Below are 12,630 nucleotides of genomic sequence, written 5' to 3' on the forward strand. Positions count from 1 at the left end.
GGGATTAAAAGTCACAAAGGAAGGGAGGGGACTTCGGTGGAGCCCCTGGGGGCGTGGGTGGGACGTCCCTGAGTGGGCCTCGCGCCGCAGCTCGCCAGCAAGTGGGCTGGAGGAGGACGCGCCCTGCCCAGCGCCGGCCCCAGCCCCAGCCCAGCGCCGCGGGCTGCGATGCGCATCGCCGCGCGGTGAACCAAGCGGCCGCTCGGGCAGCGGCGGAGGCCTCCCGGGCGCCCCGCCCTGCGCCTCCTCCTGCCGCCTGCGCGCGGTGCTGTGCGCCCGGCCCGCCGCTGCTCCTCCTCCCTGCCTCGCGGTCCCCTCCTCGGAGTCCCGACTGAGCGCGAGCGCCACACGGCCCCGGGCCGCCGCCGAGCGCGCCAAGACGCCAAGACGCCGAACAGGTGGCCGGAGGCTGCAGGCGCCCAGGCCGGGGACAGGCGAGGCCAGGCGAAGGTGGCCGGGCTGGACATGGTAGCCTGGCGGCTCCGTGCCGCCGCCTGCTCGCGCCCCTAGCCGCCGGCGTGCCGGCGCAGCGGCCCCACCGCGCCCTGCGTACAGTCGCCCGGCCCAGCGCCGCTCCGGCCACGGACAGCGAGGGACGGCGGCATGAAAGTGACCGTGTGCTTCGGGAGGACCCGGGTGGTCGTGCCGTGCGGAGACGGCCGCATGAAAGTTTTCAGCCTCATCCAGCAGGCGGTGACCCGCTACCGGAAGGCCGTGGCCAAGGTGAGTGGCCTGGGGCGCGCGGCGGGGAGCGGACGGGGAAGGCGCGGGGATCAATATGGCGCTTCCTGGAGACGGAGGAGGGAGACCGGGAGGCGGGGAAAGGGAAAGTGCGGCAGCCGGGCGGCCTCGTCGGAGCCCCCGGCCCGGACCTGCGGCCGCAAAGTTCTCGGCGCGCTCGGGCTGGGCCGCGATCGCCACCCGCACAGTCCCTGGACACTGCCTGGGTCCTCCGGGCTCAGGAGTGGGCGGCCCGGCTCCCGGAGCCGGCACCGGGCGAGGCAGAGTGCGGCACGCGGGAGGCGCGGCGTAGCCTGGCGGGGCGCCTCTGCCCGGCCGACCGCGGGCCCTGGCAATCCAGCTCCAGGCCTCTCCCCGAGCAGGCAGGCCTGCCGCCCAGGGTTGGCCACGGAACTTTGGGGGTGTGGAAAGAGTTGGGTGATCCCGTAGACGCGGGAGCCGCAGCCGGGCCGTGGACCTTCGGTGTTCTTGCGGGATCTCCGGGTCACGCAGGCAGCCCCGGTTGGGTCGGCCCGGCTAGTGGGCTCCAGTGGGGGCGATGGAGTGGCTCCCGTGTTCGGTTCCTTGAAACATCTCAGCCTGGACTCGCTTCTGGAGTCCAAGCTCCCTCCCGACCTCCACCCTTACCTCGTTGGATGTGCTCGGGTGCGGAGCCCGGGCTGCACAGGGCCTGGGGTCGGAGGAGCGTCCCTCCTCTGTTTTCCTGCTGGAGTAGTAACATTGTCTCCCTTAACCCGCATTCCTCCATAATGGGGCAGAAGTGGAAGGGCGTTTTGTTAGACTGTTTTACCCTCGGTATTTGACAACAGCCCACGCTGAAGTTTTCGCTCTAGCACCTGAGGATATTTCCTTTGTACGAGAGTGGAATGTGTTCCCTTTGGTATTTCCCGTCTGTTGTCTGTTCAGTAGTGGAGTGGCCTGCCTTCTGTGACTTCAGAACGAGCGAGAGGGGGAAGGAGGCTTTGTTTGCCTAAGTCGCCGAATGCTCACGGGCCACCCTCCATTTTTCTCTGAAATTAAGAAAGGGCAAAGTGGTTACACCTTTGTTTTACTTTGCTTTTACTCTGTGTTGGAAAAAATAACAAAATTGCCCCCTTAAGGAAACTTTGGGGGATGGTTAGGAACCCGACACGGGGGTAGGAGATGCTGAGTTCGACAGCTGTAAGTGTTCTTCCAGCTGGTCGAATTCATTGAAAATCAAACAGCGTTTGTGGAAATTGGGCACCTGTTTATCTTGTAAAGCTGACAAGAGGGGAAATCCTCTGTAACTTCACACTTAAGTGTTGTAAGCATCATTTCTGATTGACAGTTAGTTGGCAATTTAATGTTGTAAGGGAATAACCAGGTTGTCTTTGTACTCTGCAGACCGACATTGTTAGCTGTGGGGAAAAAAGAAAAGAAAAAAACGGCAGTAACATATAGTGCATAGAAATGTGCCTAGTTCCAGAGCAGAAGGCATGATGCTGTTGGCCTCTGCTTGGCTGATCTTGTTTGTAAAACCAGCCATGTTTCATCTTGCACATCCCGGGCAATGGTCAAGTTGCCTGTTGAGGGAATACACAGGTAGCTGTTTGGCAGAATTATTAATTTTTTTCTATAGAAATTAAGCATTTACTATCCAAGGTCAAATTAAGCACATATTGTGTTGTGTGGCTAGGCATTTAAGGGTCCAATAGGCTTCCTTGTAGAAGATGGACTGTGAAAAATCTAAAACAAGATTCCTGTGATTCCTCAGGTTCGGATGGCTGTGGTGTGGCTTGTCTGTGCCGTGGGAGGAAGATGTCTCTGGGATGTTGGATGGATGGAGTTGACTGCCCTTGTTGGTAGACGTGGCCTGTTCACTATCAGCGGTGGCTGTCCCATAGTGAAGGGACAGGGGTGGGGAAGAGGTCGCAGAAAGAGCAGGAGCTGTGAGTAGTAATTGTGAGATGGCCAGGTGGGAGAAAGGAAGGGAGAGGGATTGCTAGAGATAAGAGAGTCAAGGATGATCCACTGGTTTCCAAAGCGCTCAATTGAGGAGGTGGTGTGTGTGTGTGTGTGTGTGTGTGTGTGTGTGTGTGTGTGTGTGTTTAGAGATCAGAGCTCGTTGTTGGGTGTCTTTCTCAGACTCTGCATTTTCTTTTTCTTTTTTTGAGACAGAGTCTTACTGAACCTGGAATTCAAGGCCAGGCAGGGATACAAAGCTCCCCTCCCCCTCTAGATTTTCAGCATTCAGAATTTAACCATTGGCTCACAAGTTGACTCATAAATGTTCAGAGGGTTAGGCTTGGTGACACATAGCATTATCCCAGAACTTGGAGGCAGAGGCAGGTCAGTCTCTGTGAATTCAAGGCCAGCCTCATCTATAGAGTGAGCTTCAGGCCACCCAAGGCCACTCTACATAGTGAGACCCTGCCTCAAAAAAAAAAATTCCCAAACAAACCAAAAACCAAAACCAACCAAACAAGGGCTGGCTCAGCAGCTAAGCACACTGGCTGCTCTAAGAGGACCTGGGTTGGATTCTCAGCACCCTCATGGTGGCTCACAACCATGTTCAGTCCCCCAGGGGATCTAATGCCCTTCTGGTCAGCAAGCACTACATGAATGTGGTACCCACACAAGCAGACAAAACACTGACACATTAAAAATAAACAGATTAACTTAAATGACTTTATCCGTTGGTTGCTTTTCCTCTTGGAAGGTTAGGTAATGACTGAGAGTACTCTTTAGCCTCTCACACTTCTCCCATCCTTTATAAGGTCGTCAGGGAACAGACACCTCAACACTGTTAGTGTTGCAACTTCTCTTCTTTCTTCTGCTGAATAAGACAGGATAGATCCTGTATGAAGAACTGGGTAGCCAGGTAGTGGGAGAATCTTGCTAGGTGACATGATGAGCTCTCACCTGCTGGGGAAAAATGTGGGCAGGCAGAGCATGTTCAATGTATGAAAACCCATGAAGCAGGAAAAAGAAGGAAAAGAGCCGGGAAAAAAAAAAAAAAACAGCCAAGTTTTCTGTGCACTAAGCACTTTGTGGTATGGCGGGGCAAATTTTCTGGCATTCTGTTTGTGTTATTTGAGCTGTTTTCTCTGTAGGTTGAACAAATCAATTTCTGGCCAGGAAAACGCCATGTCTTAGCACCAGAAATGTCCTTAAGAAGCCAGTGTTAGACAGCTTACCCTTAGTCATAAGCAATCTCTCTCTCTCTCTCTCTCTCTCTCTCTCTCTCTCTCTCTCTCTCTCTCATCTATCTATCTATCTATCTATCTATCTATCTATCTATCTATCTTTCATCCAGGTGTCTGTCATCTGTCTGTCTGTCTTTCAAGACAGGGTTTCTCTATGTAACAGCTCTGGCTATCCTGGAACTCACTCTGTATACCAGGGTGTCCTCAAACTCACAAGAGATCTACCTGTTTCTGTCTCCTGAGTGCTGCTGTGATTAAAGGCATGAGCCACCACCACCCAGCTGTATTCTATATTTTTACACTAGTGTAAAAACATTTTTGTAGTCATGAATGGTGATGGGTTAAAAATCGATGCTTTCTTCATTTACCCACCATCATCAAGGCCCTGTTTGAGTAGATACTGTGCTAGATATTGACAACCAGGTTATGTGGATGCTTCTACTGAGTGTGTCCAGTTGGAGGGTCCTTTGTGTCTCTTTGTGTGCTCAGAGCTTTACCATTTCTGGTATGCACAGAACCTTAACTTTATGCATGGGTTTTATTGAAGGAAAGCTGTGTACTAAATGTCATGCTCTGGACTTCATAGAAGAAGCCACCTTTATGCAGTGGGTGGTGGTGGTGGTGGGTATCTTGTAGTCATTAGGGTTTGTAGTGGGCTTTGTGGGAGGGATGGCTAGCCGTGTTTAGGGCCCTGCTTTCTAACTGAGTAGCTGAGTTGCCTCAGAAAGCACCTGCTTTCCAGTGGGAGAGTTCTGGATCTGCAGGTCTGCAGTGGAGTCATGGTGTGTGAACCTGGAGAGCATATTGGCATCCTGAAAGTATGATGGGATGCACTGTAGGAATATTGGGGTTTGGGAGGGCCTATATCAGGTTGTGGAGGACAGGAAATGCCAGGGAGAGACTCTGGGATGTCATGTGGTTTGTTAACAGAAAAGAGAGGAGAAGTAATTGATTGGATGAGCCTGGCTTAGTGGGCAAGAAAAGCGTCTGTAGACAGGAGAAGGGATTGCAGACAAGATGAGAGTGGGGCGCTGGAACCCTTGGGTCACCTCCCTTCTCCTTAGAGCCATGTCTCGGGAGGAGATGTTGGAAACCTGGCTGTATTAGCTGTTTAACCCTTGGGCGAGCTAACGCTCGGTTTCCTCATCTCGCTAGCAGGAGTAAAGTGTGTGTTGGACATGATGAATTTGAATTATTCTGAACTCGATTTAGTCTGTGGAAGCTGCTCAGTAAAGATTAAATCAGATGCATTTCATCTGCAGAACACGCTCAGCTTTTCTCTCTCCCATAGTTTCTGCTTGGCTTTTCTTTCTTTTGCTTCGAGTGTAATTTAATTGAGGAGTTGGTTGACTTAAAACCTGCTTATGCAATGGCACGAGCAGAAGAGCAGATTGATTCAGGAAGTCTAGGGAGCAGAGGATGCCAAGGCTGCTCTAAGTGTTTCAGACGACCTGGCTGGGCCTCTGCTTCTTAAACCAGTCTCTTAAGGGTGACTTAGCAGCAATTCGTTGTTTAAATACAATTTAAAGAGGAGGGGATGTGGGTGGGACATACCCACAGACCTGCAGTTCAAGTGCTGACAGGGGGAGAGGCAGGAGGATGGATTGGCCACAAGTTCCAGGCCAGTCAGTAAGTGTCTCAAAGACCAAAAAAATAACTGAATAAAACAACTTATAGACAGGAACTTAAAAAAATGACTTTCTTTTGGGATATTGTTAATTACTAAACTTATGAATCAGTTTTTATGAAATGCCTGGTAGTTTGGTATGCTTTTCGTGTCTCTCTCTCTCTCTCTCTCTCTCTCTCTCTCTCTCTCTCTCTCTCTCTCTCTCTCTCTCTCTCTGTGTGTGTGTGTGAGAATGAATGGGTGACATTTTGCTACACAGTTGCAAACTTACTGCAAACTTGATGGAAGTTACATTATTGCAGTGATTGAGAAGATGTAGGCAAGAATAAGAAAAAAGTGAAGTGTAAAGTATTTTATTATTTGCAACATTTTCTGTCTTCCAAAGAGAAAAAAGAAACATAGTTAAAAGGCTTGTTTCAAAATGCAGCTCTCCGTGTCCTCCTGTCTCAGAGGTCCAAGCGTCTCTAGTGACCTGTTGCTTTCTTGCCCGGTCTTCTCTAGACTCCATACCCCATGATCCAGCCCCTCAGATTTCCCTGCACTTTGCAGCCTCGGCGCTGCTCTTTCCTGCTGCTTCTTCCCAGAAGGCTTGCTCCCTCGTTGCAGGCTTCCTTTGGCCCTCAGCTCAGGCTCGCCCTCTCTGGGAGTGGGTTGTGTGTACTTGGCTGTTGGAGGCCCTCTTTTCTCTGTGCTTCTCCTGAGGACTTCCTGTAGCTCTTGTACTTTGTAGGACTCAAGGGGATGTAGAATGGGGCTGTGATTCTCTTCCAGGTGACATGCAAGCGCCTCCCTTCAGTCTCGCTGGTTCAGCAAATGTCTGCCACATGGCCATCGTAAAGGATGAGTGAATAGAGTTGAGAAGAAACACATCACACACATACCGCATGGGAAGGGCCCTTCTGAGAAGATACTGACTCCTACTTGCTAGTTAGAAGGACCTTACGGCTTGTGTGTTTGTCAGGTAGCACGTGTAGCGTGCAATCAGAACTAAGACTGAGAGGGTTTGGACAACTTGGAAGATTCTCTGTCGTGCCAGCTATTTTCAAGGAGTTCAGTCTGTCTGTGAGACCAAGCAAAGCTTAGTCCTGGAGTTTGCACTGGTCAGGTTCAAGGCATGTGGCCAAAGCAGTGTGGGAATCTGGCCTTGACTATACTTAGGCTCGGTCTAGTGCCTCCATCCCTTTCAGTGGGAATCCTTGGGGCTGGGCCAGAAGTGAACGCAAGTGTTTAGGATTTGAGATTTCACTGGATGAATGTGGCTGAGGAGAAGCACTGCTTGGCTTAATCATCCTCGTGGATGAATTTCTCACTGGAGGTAATGCTTAAAGTCCTACATGGACCATTAACCTGCAGATGGATCCTCCATCTGTCCCGGGAGGTTCTTACCTTCCTGTGGCATTGGATGCTTTTTCGTGACGGCACACATTCAACAGATCTCTCTCTCTCTCTCTCTCTCTCCCCCACTCCTTCTCTCTCTCTCACACACACACATTTTTCTCTTTTCAGGATTGGAAAGAATGGGGGGAAATTAGGCCAGTAGGTTCTTTCCATAGGTTATTTTCCACTGGGTGGAGTTGGCATTTTAGGCACACACAGCATCCTCCCTTCTCCGTAGCCAACAATCCTACATTCCTGTCTAGACCTAGGTCAATAGCAGTAGAGCTAAATCTTTTTGGTGCCTTTTCTGTTTGACACAGAAAATAGAATATTAATTCTTTTTGTTGCTTCTTTGTTTGTTTGTGATTTTTGAGTCCCTGTCTTACTCTGCAGCTCATGGTGCCTCAAACTGGTGGTCATCATCTCCTTTGGTTATATATGTGTACCACAGCCTTGCTGCCAAATCCTTCTATCCTTCCTGCATTCTTTCTTTCCTCTCTCTCTCTCCCTCCCTCCCATTTTCTCCCTCCATCTCTCCTTCCTTCCTTCCTTCCTTCCTTCCTTTCTCCCTTCCTCCCTCCCTCCCTCCCTCCCTCCCTCCCTCCCTCCCTCCCTCCTTCCTCCCTTCCCCTCCCCTTCCATCCCCTCCTCTTTCTTTCTTTCTTTCTTTCTTTCTTTCTTTCTTTCTTTCTTTCTTTCTTTCTTTCTTTCTTTCTTTCTTTCTTTCTTTCTTTCTTTCTTTCCTTCCTTCCTTCCTTCCTTCCTTCCTTCCTTCCTTCCTTTCTTTCTTTCTTTCTTTCTTTCTTTTTTGATAGGGTCTCTCTGGCTGCCTTGGAACTCAACATGTAGACCACCTTGACCTTGACCACACAGAGCTCTCCCCACCCCTCTGTCTTCTAAGTGCTGGGATTGAAGGCCTGCCTCCCTGTGCCCAGCCTTAGAGAGTCAAATTGTAATGAAAAGAAATTTAATGTTTAGTGACTAAAGGAGGAAACTGTCTGTTTTTCTTCTGTTACTATTTTTGCTTTAAGGACTTTGGAAAGATTATGTGAAGATATGTTTCTTCCATGGGGGCTGTGCTTCCTTATATCTGGCCTTCCATCTGTGGTGATTTACCCCATTAAGTAATACTCTTGTGTTCAAGATTCAGCTTGTTTGCTTGGCTGCTTACCCAGACTACACAAGAGCAGCTAGGTTCAGTCTCCATTACTGCATAGAGCTGATTTGGAGAGGCACACCTGTAGTTCCTTCCCTTTAGAGTTGGGGGCAGGGGTGGGGGTGGGGGTCAGCTGGAAGTTCAACATAGCAAGTTCAAGGCCTCTCCCAGCTACATGAGACTGTCAAAACAAAACTAACAAAACCCAACACTCTTGCTTCTTCTCTGATCTCTGTCAGTATTGGAACTTATGAATAAAACTTAAAGCTTTACTCCTACAATATTGTTTCTTTTCTTAAATTCTTTAATATGTAGGTAAGAGAAATGAAACATTTATCTAAAAACTTCATCGCAGCATAACTCATGATGATGCCACATAGTCCCTGTGTTGACCAGCTGATAGATGCTTAACCCATTTGGCTAGGGGCAAGGAGGATGCAGAGTGACTCAGAATTGGCTCATTTTTAAAAAAAGACCTTTATTTAATTATTTTTGTTAATTTTTTAAGATTACTGTATTTTATGTGTATGGGTGTTTTGCCTGTATGTATGTATGTATGTATGTATGTATGTATATATACCATGTATGTGTTGGATCCCTTGGAATTGGACTTACAAATGGTTGTGAGCTACAGTATAAATTCTGGGAACTGAACCCAGGTCTTCTGCAAGAGCAGCTAGTGCTCTTAACCACTCAGCCATCTCTGCAGCCCCAAGATTTGTGTGTGTGTGTGTGTGTGTGTGTGTGTGTGTGTGTGTATGTATGTGTGTATGTATGTATGTATGTATGCCATGGGTGTGCAGGTACTCATGGGGGCCAGGAAAGGGGTTTGGGTTGCCTGGAGCTAGAGTTATGGGCAGTTGTGAGGTGCCAGTTATGGATTCTGGGACCCAAACTTGGGTGCTCCAGAAAGAGCTGCAAATGCTCTTAACCGCAGAGCCATCTCTGTGTCCTGGTTATTTCTTTTATGAGTGATTAAACAGTCTAAATGATTATAATGGTTGTACAACTACAAGTATACTAAAAATTATTAATTGTGAACTCTGTGTGTGTGTTTGTGTGTGTGTGTGTGTGTGTGTGTGTGTGTGTTGCAGAGGTATAGAGTGTCTTCAGCTGTACTCCACTTGTTTTTTGAGACCCAGTCCCTAGATGAACCAGGAGCTCACAGACTTGGGGACACTGGGGAGCTAGTGAGCTCGGGGGGCCTCCTGATTACAGGTGTGTGTTGTCAAGCCGTGCCCTCACACGGGGGTGAGGGGAGGGACTGAGGGCCTCATGCTTGTGTAAGCATTAACTGAGTGCACTATCTTTCTAACCCCAATTGTATACTTTAAATGGGTGAATTTTATGGTTTATGATTATATCTCAATAAAGATGTTAAAAATAGATTATGTAAGCCAGTATGAATAAGATTCCATTTTTAGGTATTTTATGGTTCTGAGAGTCCCATAAAACATGTCTTTGTGTGTCAGAGATAACCAAATACCCCAATTGAGAATGATTTTTAGGGATTTAGAATACGATGCACTAAATTAACCCTGCTTTCTTGGGCCTGTGTAGTCTATCATGCTGTCTGCCTGGGAAGCTCTTACCCGATGAACCTCTGCATCCCGTACCCCCTTGGAAGGTTTCTCAGCTGTTAACCCATCCCTCAGCCCTGTTCCCCAGCTCCCCAGCTAGCTGCCTTTGCTGAATGGAGGTTGCCTGGGATGTTGCAAAGATACCTAAAGGAAGCCTTTTACGTGTTTGCTTTTGGCTCTCAGTAGCGCCCCCCTCCCCTGCTCACCTCACCATATTTGAGGGCCGGGCAGCTCCGTTTCAACCCTGGAGCCCCATGAGCGTTTCTGGTCTGCATGGCTGGCCATCATGCTGCAGGATTACCAGGCTAGTGTGACACTCCTGGGCTTTGCCAGGGAACAGACAGGGTACTGGATCTCCTTCCACTCACCTGTGTGCTAAGTCTGTGCCTCCCTTGTGGCCCTCCTGGACACACGCTGGTGGGAGTCAGGGTAAATGCAGCTTAGGGTGTCCTCAGAACTCACTGTTTCAGGACATGTGTCTTCGAAGATGAATCACATGCTCAGAGCTGGTTTCCTCAGACTGGTCCCTTCCTGAGTTTTAACTAATAATTGCTACGACCTGGTGCTAAATGGATGCTGTATGTGTCCCTATGTGTGTGTATATATATATCCGGAGGCAGCATTTTCATGTCTCTAGCTGTAAGTAGTTTAGCAGTGCCAGAGCTGTAGATTTTCTCACTCTTTGTGTTCTGTATTCAGATATCGCGGAGCTGAGTTTTGGGCCTGTGTGATGTTTCTGCTTGTGTGTGTTTTGCATCTTTTTAGAGTGGAAAACTAGTGTGTATTACAGGTATTGTGGTTTTAGAAAAGGCCCTTTTAAGATCGCCTACACGGAAAATGAATGTTTCTGTGTACCTAACAGAATAACTCACTGTTCATCTTGCAAAACGAAAATGGCCAGCTCACCAAAACGTGGAGGTATTCACAGATGAAAACCATGAAGCAGAAGGTGCTAGTCTGGTGTAGGCCATTGATATAAGCCTAGGCTTTGTGTTTTACTTTTTAGTGTTTAAAATGCATGGAAATTGGCAACTCTTACATGTGTGTGTTTCAATTGTCTTTTCTAAGCCCAATATTAAACCTACTTTTTAATGTAAGTTCTTTTCCAAGAAACATTTTCTTACACTACAAAGGCATTTCAGATGTCTAATTTATAATTCTGAAACCCAGTGTGCAGTGTCATTGTGAGTGATGGCGAGCAGATTCCTGCTCGGCAGGTTATCCTTCAGCTAAGAGTTCTCTTACAGCCCAGAGGACAGTCAGAGAGGGCAGGATATGGGCTCCTGGTGCAGCGTCCTGCAAAATGTGACTAAGCCCTAAATCCACTGACGCTAGATGCAGGATTTGGGATCTTCACCTCTTGGTTGAAGTTCCAGAAAAATCCAGAGCCTCTATTGTGAGATTGCATCGTGTGGTCTGCTCACCGTCAAAACAGTTGGACCTGGAAGCTGGACCATCCAGTATTCAAGTCTTGAAGAACTCATTTAATTATGAAGGCACATCCTAAAAGGTTTTTAATTTTTTTTCAAGGAAACTTGGAATGCTAATTAACCACTAAGCATTCTGTGATGTTAGTTTTATTGTTCATGTTTTAATCTACTGATGACAACCCAGATGTCTGCAAAAACACATCTAGTTCCAGGTAGCTGCAACTGGAAAGTCTAGCAGGAGGTGTTTTCCTTGTTAAGCAACGGACATGTCAGAGTGACAAAGAATGGAGGATGATCTTGGGTGTTTAATGTTCCCAATCGCATTGGCTTGTTGCCAGGGATCAAAGAGAATGACTTTTGTTGTCCTTGTTAGAATGTGTTTTGGGCATTGAACCCAGTACCACACTAGTCCGGTGACTCCTAGAGCTGTATCCAAAACAGAGAGAGGGTGCAGGCACTGTGAGGAGTTGACGGAGTTCTGTCGCCTGTAACCGTTGCTCAGTTCTGCTGAGGACGGCTCACATAGCCTTCTGTTGTTTTTTTGTCTGTTTGCTTGTTTTTGGTTTTTTTTCACCCTGGTTAGAACAGCCCTGGGTCTGGACAGTCGGGTGGGTTAGGTAAGCAGCCTTTCCTATAAAATTATTCTAAGAGACATCTCACTGGTCAGCTGGAGGCTCCAGAGCTGTTCATAGAGGAAGTTTCCATTTGTGATGCTGTTTCCCTTCTGTACCTGGGGATGCTGTCTTCTTGGGCTTTCTAGAAGAGGAAGTGATTACGTATTGTCTTCTCACTGTGTACAAGACTCTTAGTCCTGTTCAATAGATTGAATCTTTTTCTCCCACCTCAGGTTTTACTTATTGGCTAGACCCACTTTTAGTGGCTAGTTTATCAATCAGCTCCATTTTTATCTGATTTATTATATCAAGTGTTGTTTTTCAAGATGGTCTGCTAAAGAGTCACTTTTTCTTCCAGACGTTTTATAGAAATTCCAGTTTGGTGTATAAATCATTGGAAAAGGAGAAAAACAGTTCTAGGCCCCACACTGTACAGAGACAACAGATGAGAGACGATTATTCTGCCCCTGATCTTACCTGGCTTCTGTTTCGTTTTTGCACGAGCAGCCGTGGGAAGGGCGCAGTGGCCTGTACACTTACGTGTGGTGCCTGCATTCTACCCTGAGTTCCACTCCTGGCCCTGTGCTGGGGTTTCCATTAATCCTTCCTACTCTCTACAGCAGAAAGCTGCCATACTGCTGTGTAAAAGGGCCAGTATTTTGTCCAAGGTAGCCTTCTGTGATAAAACGCTGACCCAAACCAACCAAACCAAAACCAAAACCAGCAAGGGCTTTATTTTCAGTTTTCAGATCACAGTCCCTCATCACAGGAAGCACATTGGGAGTTCACCTGGAGAAGGTGTGGTAAGCTTTCCCCAGGTGCTTCATCTTCGAGATTCCAGAGAAGTCAGGAACATTGACAGCCTCTAGCTCCTTCTGCTCCAGGGCCACTCACTGCTGGCAGGCCCTGGGACAGAGTAGGGAGGGACAAGGTCAGGG

The 12,630-nt window shown here is 48.2% G+C and overlaps 1 protein-coding gene across 23 annotated transcripts in view; it reads left to right on the forward strand.

The window, feature by feature from the left end:
* Positions 1-324: 324 nt before the first annotated feature.
* Positions 325-12,630, forward strand: part of Pard3 (par-3 family cell polarity regulator) — a 552,281-nt gene continuing 539,975 nt past the window's right edge. For 8 of the 23 annotated variants that reach the window (XM_006982501.4, XM_042277891.2, XM_006982503.4 and 5 more), the window contains exon 1: positions 474-723. In XM_006982501.4, coding sequence (XP_006982563.1) covers positions 604-723 — 120 coding nt within the window. In that variant the 5' untranslated portion in view covers positions 474-603. Of the gene's footprint in view, positions 724-12,630 lie in introns of all 23 variants that reach the window. The other 15 variants (XM_042277887.2, XM_016001060.3, XM_042277890.2 and 12 more) reach the window with 8 other exon arrangements.

This window comes from Peromyscus maniculatus, chromosome 5 (assembly GCF_049852395.1).
Source record: "Peromyscus maniculatus bairdii isolate BWxNUB_F1_BW_parent chromosome 5, HU_Pman_BW_mat_3.1, whole genome shotgun sequence".
Taxonomy (NCBI): Eukaryota; Metazoa; Chordata; class Mammalia; order Rodentia; family Cricetidae; genus Peromyscus; species Peromyscus maniculatus.